The sequence below is a fragment of the Aptenodytes patagonicus genome, chromosome 6 (genome assembly GCF_965638725.1).
Source record: "Aptenodytes patagonicus chromosome 6, bAptPat1.pri.cur, whole genome shotgun sequence".
Taxonomy (NCBI): domain Eukaryota; kingdom Metazoa; phylum Chordata; class Aves; order Sphenisciformes; family Spheniscidae; genus Aptenodytes; species Aptenodytes patagonicus.
The window spans coordinates 1,534,422-1,543,462 of record NC_134954.1 but is presented as its reverse complement, the minus strand read 5'-3'; the positions used below and the strand labels follow the sequence as shown (position 1 = coordinate 1,543,462).

Below are 9,041 nucleotides of genomic sequence, written 5' to 3'. Positions count from 1 at the left end.
TGCCTCTAAGGAAAAAGGGTACCCCATCTGGTAACATCACCAGGAATGAAGTTATGAACACACAAAGCCTCCTGGATTCATTTTCTTGTGTTAAGCTTCAATAATGTGGGTTAGAATTGTTTATTATTTTAAAACATTTTGTTAGACAGAGGTTTATGAAATTAAAGCCCTTGCTCCCCTTTCACTTTTGCTCTGTTTGAGCATTGTGAATTTTTATTTTATGATCAGGTCTTCTTGGGGGGGGGGGGAAGAAGGGAAGGAAAAAGCACCCATACCAGGCTTGTACCTTGTTACTTGTACAAAGGTAATGAAGTATAATTACCTCCTGAGATATCGCTGGAGTAATTTTCCTGATAGATTTAGCAGAAAGATTTGTTGAGATTGGGTGTGTTAACAGAGTATGTGTTTTACTCTGCTGTAGCTTTAGTGGTCATCCTTCAAACCTGTCTTTATTCTCCACGCTAATAAAAAAGAATCTGTATTCCAGGAGAGACTAACCAAAAAAAGCCCCCCAAACAACAAAACACCCTAGTGCTAAAGCAAACAGTCTGATCACTGGCTGCACTTTCTTTTGTTGGTTCATCTGACACTGTCATCTTCTTCACTGGAAATCTGAAGCATGCAGAATTAAGGGACCCGATACATTTTAGCTTACAGCACTCTCCACACTGCCTGTTATGCTTTGTTTTTTTAAAAAAACATTTGACCCAAATGTACAAAGATAGTACAGGATCACCATTTGCTTCTGGGTGCTGTAGAAAGTATTTGTATTATTGCACTTACTGCAAAGTGTTGCATGGTTTGGACATAAGCATGGGAGTGTTGGGTTTTTTTGGCAACACCCAGAGCTTTGAGGGACAAGGGTGGCTGTCATTCTTATGGCTGTTTGGAGGGGCACTTTTACGCTATGAGGTGTGCAGACTCTGTGGGCAATGAGGATGTGGCATGAACAAAGCTTGCCATCTTTCTCAGCTTAGCCTGAGGAGGCAGAAACCTAATGCTATTATATGGTTGGTGATACTGGTTGAAACATGAGGAAGATCGTATTTACATAGCACAGTATTACATACAATTAACAGTAACATTTTTAGTCGCTTCAAAGGTGCTTTTACTTTTGCTGTCTTTGACAGTCCTGGTTTTTTTTTATTTCTATCTCCTCCTTAGATTTGCCCAACTGGTGTACGAGAACTGCCTTAAGCAGATATTAAGTAAAGGTCAGCAGCTACAGGGATCATCCAGAGGTGCATTAATCAATCCCAAGGCTTACAGTCAAAAGTAAGTGAAATATCAAGATGAGGCTACTGCACATCCAGGTTCCCCCAGATATTTCCACTTTTTTTGTTCAGTAATTTTATCAGGGCAGAACCAGAGTTCGTTGGCCATTTATCTATGATTGATTTCCAGCTAGCCAGCAAGATGACTAGCATCTGACTGGGAGCCTAAAAAGCCATAAATTGGCCCATTTTAAGGGCATATATGCTATATACTTTGATTCCAACATTTCCAGATAGTCTCAGAGCAACTCTATATGTGCTGCCTGAATCCATGCAGCTTCACAGAAAATGCTGGATAAAACAAGAGGTGTATTTCCAATCTAGGTGTTTTTTATATATATATATATATATATATATATATATATATATATATAAAATATATATACACACACGCACATACATTATTACTTAAAATTTGTATGTATACAAACTGTTATATATATGCAATATAATGTGCCAGTCTGTGTACATTCTTTCAAAATTCTACTCATATCACTGTTACTTCTCAGTCTGGCAACTGTTCGTATTTGTCCAAAATTTTATTTCATGAAATTTTTTTTTTTTCAACACCAGAATTTCATCAAGAAACAAGTATCTAAGTATATTTCAAACACCTTTTTACAAGCTGTAACACCTTTATTTTTCTGCCAAATGAGCTGTTTTCTTGCTGCTAACCTCTTGGTGCTTTTTAAGAGTAGTGCAGAAATAGTATACAGCATACATCCAGGAAACAGCTACATTCCACAGAGGTGAAGCAGATTTGCAAAAAAAAAAAAAAATTAGGATGTTAGTCATGATGTCAGACACCGAGATTTTTAGGAATTGGCTCCTTGCCTACTGCTAGATTCCTGGAAATTGTTTATATGGAAAGTGTATTTTGCTATGAGGTTTTATTGTCATTTTCAATAAGCATACAAAAACTGGTGGGGATATACTGGTATCGAGATATTTAATCTAGTCAGTATGTGTGAATTAAGGGAGGAGGAGACTTTTTTGAAGTCCTGGAGATGTCCTCACAGTTTAATTGCCTCTCCCTCTCCAAGTATCCATATGCTTTTGCAAACATCCTTAATTTTGGTATTATAATGTATATTCCAGGCTACCAGGAGCAGCTCCATGGGTCCATCCCACCAGACCTTCACCCACTGTCACCTCAGTAAAGTCTTTCATTCTCCTCTTCTGCTAATCATGTAAGGTGGTGGACATGAATGGGGTGGTGCATGTGCTGGCACCAAAACTTCCAGACGAGGAAGTGTCGTGTCCCAACCTGCTGGGATCCCCACCAGGTAAAAGCATCAGAGCTGCCCCTCGGGTTACAGATCAGAGAAAGAGACAGCTGAGACACAAATTAGGTGCAGGGCTCAAAAGGGGTTGCCAAAGTAAAGTAAGCGCTGCTACTGAATTACCCTCTGACCAGTCCTTAATCTGGGGCTACTCATGTCCCATGGCGTTATTTTCAGCTTAGGGTCAGGCAGGGACAGCTCCTGCAATGGAGACAGTGGATTTCATCCCCACTAGAGGAACTTTATAACCCTCTGACCTTTTCTGAGTCTTACTTTCTTCCTGAATGAAGTAAGGATGGTGCACGTGCTCGCAGCAAGCCCAGCACTGCAACACATGAGAAAGGGAAATAAACTGCACCTTCCCATTATCTCCTAGCAGGGGAAATCATTACCAGTTAAAAAGCAGTCGAGCTACCACTGCAGGATATTATTGCCTGTTTGAATGAACAAATAACAACATTTTATTTTAATTAGTATTAAAGATGTCATGAACCCTATGTGTCTATTTCTAATTTGAACTGGTGTCAGCCAATGCAGTAAATATTGAGATTAATGTCAACTGTGCATTTTAGGATTTACTTGCAAAGATAAAAGACCTGTGGAGGGGGTAGAAGTGAAAAAGAAATGTGAGCTATTGATCACAAAAAGCAACTTAGGCAGTTATAGTAATTCAGATAACACAGTGTATCACCATCTTGAATTTGCATTTGTAGGTTTTGCAGCTTTTCCCAGCCTTAGATTAGAATTTCAAAAATTTAAAGGCATTCATGTGATGTCATTTTAGACCGCTAGCGTCACGGATTCCTGATGTCACGTATTACAGGCACCTCTTCAGAGACTTTTTTTGGATGCACTTGTTTATTGCTACTGTAAAAAAGCCACCTTTATTTGTGTGTCTTCATAGCTCAACCTTGCAAGTGGGCTAAGGATAAACATTACATCGTAAAGAGCCAGACACTGCAGTTGCCATTTCAGAGTCTGTAGCATAAACACTTTTTTCAGAGAGGAAAAGAGAGATTTTTGGTTTCTGATTGGGGAAAAAAAAAAGAGAGAGTGTGTGTGTATATATGCACGTATATGTGTATATGTTCTGGTTTGGTTTTAAGCAAGTAGTTTACACCAAAAAATAATTCATGGAAGGGAGGAAATATTGTTAAAATTATTTCAGAAAAAGTGGTATTTCTATGTTATTCTACTAGTAGGCTTTTTGCTCATGAAGCCATTGCTGTCAACATCTATACAAATATTCTAATTCTAAGGTTCATTTTGTGAAGAAGTATCTCATTCTCACTAACATTTTGTGAAGAGGATTTTTCTGTTTATTTGAATGAAAAATGCTGCATAACGCACTCCACTGAGTAATCTAAAATAAGTACAGTGATACATTTTAATTTGCTGCATATCTTGTTGCAAACCAAATTTTAGTGATAACACACATGCCTGTATTACTTTGCTTAGGTTTAAAAATGTAGGTTTATTTACAGTAGAGAAAATATTTTGTTTGCTTCTTGTGTAATGTACCAGCATGACCTGAAAAGATTTGCTTCCAGTAACAAAAAGATAAAAATCTATTTGATGGAGAAACACACTGATGAAGACATGAACGTATAAAAGAATTAAAGGCTGTCAATAAGGTTGTAAATTGCTGTTTTTAAGTTGCTCTTATGTTTGGTGTGATAACACAATAATAATAATAATCAGGAATAACAGAAACTTTAAAAATAATTTAAGTCCAGTTTTAAATCTGAGATTGACATTTAAATATCTACTTTTAATTTTAGATCTTTTTTTTTCTGAGCAGAAAGCTGTGCTGATATGTGCTGGTAACAAGCATCATGAAGATCCTGCTTCATGTCACTAACAAAGATTAACACTAGGAAATTATTTAAGATACTAGGATGTTAGGAAATGATCTAACATAAAATTTCTGTTCAAGATATTAAGAAATTTTAAAATTAATTTTTTATTAAACAGAAATTTTGGCCAATTTTACAGTCTTTATTCCTGCAGATAAATTGTATTTATGTGGGCTTGATTCTGCAAATATTCTTGTAAGTTTAACACATGTGAGAGACCAGAATAAAAATAAAACAGGACTGCTCACATAAGAAAACTTCTATATTGCCAGTCTTAACAATCACGTGCCAACAAGAAAAAAGAGCATGAAGATCTCTAATTTTAAAATTAATTTAGAGTTCTTTTCATTTACTTTCTAGTTATTAAACTACAAGGTCTAGTTGCTGTCAATCTTTCCCTGCAACTATCAGATGCAGAAACTGGAATTAAAAGAACCCCCAAACCCCCAATATATTCTCTATATTCCAAGACATTCAGGAGCTGCTAATAATTTAGTATTGAGGGAGGTGGATACCCTCAAGGTTGCTCAAGGTACTCTTTGCAGTATCAACTACCATTCATGGGTGCTCCAGAAGGTCCTGTTGTGGCAAGGCTGACTGCTTGTTTTGCTGGGAGAGAGGAGAAGAGAAGAGGAAGCAGCTCATTTTAAACAGCAAATTACAAAAGCAAAAGCAAAAGTCCGTGATGAAATTGTAAAGAAAAGAAGTACTTAGCGAAAAACCAGACAAGCCACTAGGCAGCATTCACTTCCATGCCATTTTGTTTTTTATGCATTACAGCAGTTATCCTAGCAAGTGCTGCATCATTTGGTATGCAGAGCATTTGAAGATGCAAAGATAATTAAGGAAAGGGGACAAAAAACACACCACACAGACTTAGCAACACATTGTACGTAGCTTTCCTTTTTTTTTTTTTTTCCTTTTTAAACAGTGTTTAAGAAAAATATGCTGTGTTACCGTAACAAACTAAAATACTCTCTCAACCTCTTAAGAGTTTAGTTTTTGTTTTCACTTCTTTTGGTTCCAGGTAGGTTTTATTTGTTCTTGTTCTATGTTATAGAACCTTTTCTCAACATTAATGGCTTCAGGAAGAAGAAATAAGGGAGAATTATGAGCACAAAAGAGAGCTGACAGTTGTGTACGTGTGTTGTCACTTTCTCTTGTGCCACTCAGGTGGGTAAGGGTACAGAAGAAAATAGGGCATAATGTTTTATAGAATACAGTCAGACAGGAATTCCAGCTGGCATTCGCTAAAGCAAAAGGGAACATTTTCCTCATGTAAAATCATTGTTTAAATCCCAACCATACATAGCTATGGAATAACGGGGTCACTTATTTTCCGCTACTTCAGTAAGATACTGCAGCAAGCTAATGATTTTACAAGACAGACGGTTTAAAGCATCGATTTGCTGCAAATTGCTCAATCCATAACTAATGAGCAGCTCTACAGGTTTTCAGTAAATCGATCCCATTAGAATTTACAGTTTGCATAAGATCATATTACTCAATCTGTGGACACAGAACGATTTTTTTTTTTTTTTGTAACCTTCAGCAGCCCCTTGTTGTTGCTGTTTTTTTAAACTCTCTTAAGTTTCTATGGGTGGGCTGGATAAAACCCCTGTCTTGAGGGTTCTGACAGCATGCCTGAAAAATACACTGTCCACTTCTACACAGGCACATGTGCATCCCCTGTCAAGTCCTAGATATTCCCTTGTAGAAGACAGTTAACATCCAAAAGGCAGGATGAGACGACAAATGGAATTCTGTCTCTGTCACCTGTAGCACTAAAACTCTGCCCCAGTTTGAAGATGGATTAAATTTTACACCTGTAAGAGTGTGAAGTCAAATGGCAACTGTTATTTGGACCCACACAAGTAATTCTTCATAACAAGCTGAAATCTCTCCTGTATGAAAAAAATAGCAAAGGCAAAAACCTCTATGGATTGAGAGACAGGACTTTTGTCACATATCTGTGGTATAGAAACAGGAAATTGAAAACTATACTTGCTAACAGATCAAGCTCTAGATTACTTTATTACTGGTGACGCCAGTATGTTTGTACCATGTTTTCTCCGGGCTTTGTAAGAAAAGGGTCAGGTCTCATTATCAATTACTACAACAAGATCATTTTAGCCAGAACAGTTACAGGCAAGCAGAAGTTCAAATCCTGTCAATGAATTCATAGACTCTGAAAAAACATTGTATTGGTTGTTACAAAAGAGCAATGTGGCTGGAGGGCTGTTAGTACGGGAGTGTTGAATCATCCCACTCCAACTGCTCTTGCCTGGTGGCATTCTGTTTGTCTTCCTTTTGGACAATCACTTCCTCTTCTTCCTCCTCCTCCTCCTCCTCTTCACTTTCATCTGATTCAGCACTCGTCGTGTCTTCCTCTTCATCTTCTAGGTCTTCTTCCTCACTCTCCTCTTCTGTCTGGTGAGGCTTTTCATATTTCTACAGTACATTTAAAGAAATGAAAGAGAGACAGTAGAAGAAAAGTGCCTTCTTGCTAGCCCGTGGCTGTGAGAATGTAAGCATTTATTCCAGATTTAGAAACTCCTAACATGCTGGGAAAATCTGCTTTCCATCATTATGTGACTATTAGGCATCAAATGGGATACAATTCAGTAGCAAATATTCAAAAACTACTGTAAGAAGAATGGAATGTCAATAAGCAATAGCTTTGTTAGTCAAGCTGCCAAAATTTAACCCTTCAATGTCAGTTCCTTTAAACTGCTGATCATTTCCCATCCTTTTAGTGTATTAGTGCTTACATTAAAAAGTTAAAAACAAAGTAACTGTGTTTACCTTGGGTACCTAGGGTGCAAATATGGATGGAGAGGAAGTGGTGTTGTGCCCAAGAATTCTTCACCATCCTATTTAGTAATTATGTATGACAACAAATATTAAGTGCTCAATTACATACTATCATGGTGTGTGGAGCTGAAAACTGAGATGGGGTCCTGAGTGTACATACATACAACTGTTCTGACAAGCCTAAACGAGTGTATGCTGAAAGAGGCTTAAAACTCACTGCTACGTAAGCTACCAGCCCAGACAGTAACTCCTGGGAGTATTATGATATAATACTATGCCTCAGTTATATACCTCCATGGGGTTGACGGTAATAGTCAGAGCAGAATCATCCCAATCCATTTCATTTTCTTTACTTCCGTCGTTGTCTGCAGAGCTGTGCTGATGAGCTGTCCGAATTCGATAGACCCCCAAAGTTATGATGAAAATGAGTATGCTCACACAGGTTATGATAACGATAGAAGCCACACTTGGAACAACTGGAACAAAAGGTGGAGAAGGGAATAGGCTTATATTTGTGGAACAAATTGCCTACAAAACACTAAATACATTGTCTGTTTTTTCCCTTCAGCACCTCTTCCTTTGGAATGAGAATTGGCACAGCCATCTGCCATGTGCCTGGGACTACAGAAAGCGTTGACAAGTGCCCACCTACTAAGGCAGAGCATACACGAATGGTGTTTACAGATATAACGAGTATTATAAATCATAACTAAAAAGTGAGTATGCCTGCCATTTGTTCTTTAAGCCACTTTATTACAGAAGACGAGTAGTCAATCAGTGCTGAATCAATTCGTTCCAGAACAAGTGTTTTTGCAATAAGGTTCAGTTATCTTACCTGCATGTTGTCCCCTTCTGATTACAGCTGAGAAGTTAACCTCACTTGTGAGAAAAAGTATACCTCAGAGCTTGTATTTTCAAAGGTTTCAAACACTTCTACTGTGATTTAAATCTCAACCTCCAAGAAATAAAATAACACATTGCTACTCTATTTGCCTGTGTTACAACCTTCCTGGGAGACTCTTGAGGATTCAAGACATTTTTCCTCACTGTGCTGTTGCACTCTGAGAAGCCTCTGTCTCCACCTAGTCACAGGAAGGAATCTCTCTGAACTACTCTTACATTATCAGCTCCATAATTAGGTTAGTGGAGAAGTGCTACCTAGGTACTGCAGTTCCAGGAGCTATAGTAGTTCTGTACCCCATTTTATCGCCTTGCCCTGCCTGTAAGAATGGAACACAAATCAGAACAATATTCAAGTCAAGAAGAAAGAACTAGTTTGCAATAGTTCACTTTGTAAAAGTTCAGTTTCATTTTGGTAAAATGTCTGTACAAGTGTACAGGAAAATACAGTAATTTTCTAAGCATAACTGTATATAACTACTTATAACTACCTACACTTTACATCAGCTTTACTTCTTTACATATGTATCATTCAGCTAAAAGGATTTCAGAATCCAGCATTTAAACAGGTATCTTTGCCCTGGGTTTAACTTCATTGAAGAGGATTCAGATTTGGGTATATATTTTGACTCATGTAGTCTAAAAATTCAATTTAAATTCTGTATTTGATATATACTAATGCCCCCTGCACGTGGCTAGGTGGACCTATCTTCTCTCCAGCAAGCTCCAGACTGAGGCCTGGACAGCAGCTAACAGAAGCACCGCAGCAATTACATATTTAAAAAATAATACAAACATTTCCTTTTGCTTAGAAAGGGGTGGGCAGAAATTAATATGCCATAGAAATACAGATGTACAAAGACAATATGAGCATAAATATTATCCTTCATAGCATTCAATACTAGAAACCAGAC

At 37.6% G+C, this 9,041-nt stretch overlaps 1 protein-coding gene across 3 annotated transcripts in view; it reads right to left on the bottom strand.

The window, feature by feature from the left end:
• Positions 1-1,792: 1,792 nt before the first annotated feature.
• Positions 1,793-9,041, bottom strand: part of CLSTN2 (calsyntenin 2) — a 399,465-nt gene continuing 392,216 nt past the window's right edge. For all 3 annotated transcript variants that reach the window (XM_076340846.1, XM_076340847.1, XM_076340845.1), the window contains exons 16-17: positions 7,519-7,703; positions 1,793-6,864 (exon numbers count right to left, since the gene is read on the bottom strand). In XM_076340846.1, the coding sequence (XP_076196961.1) occupies positions 6,655-6,864; positions 7,519-7,703 (395 nt within the window). In that variant the 3' untranslated portion in view covers positions 1,793-6,654. The remainder of the gene's footprint in view (positions 6,865-7,518; positions 7,704-9,041) is intronic.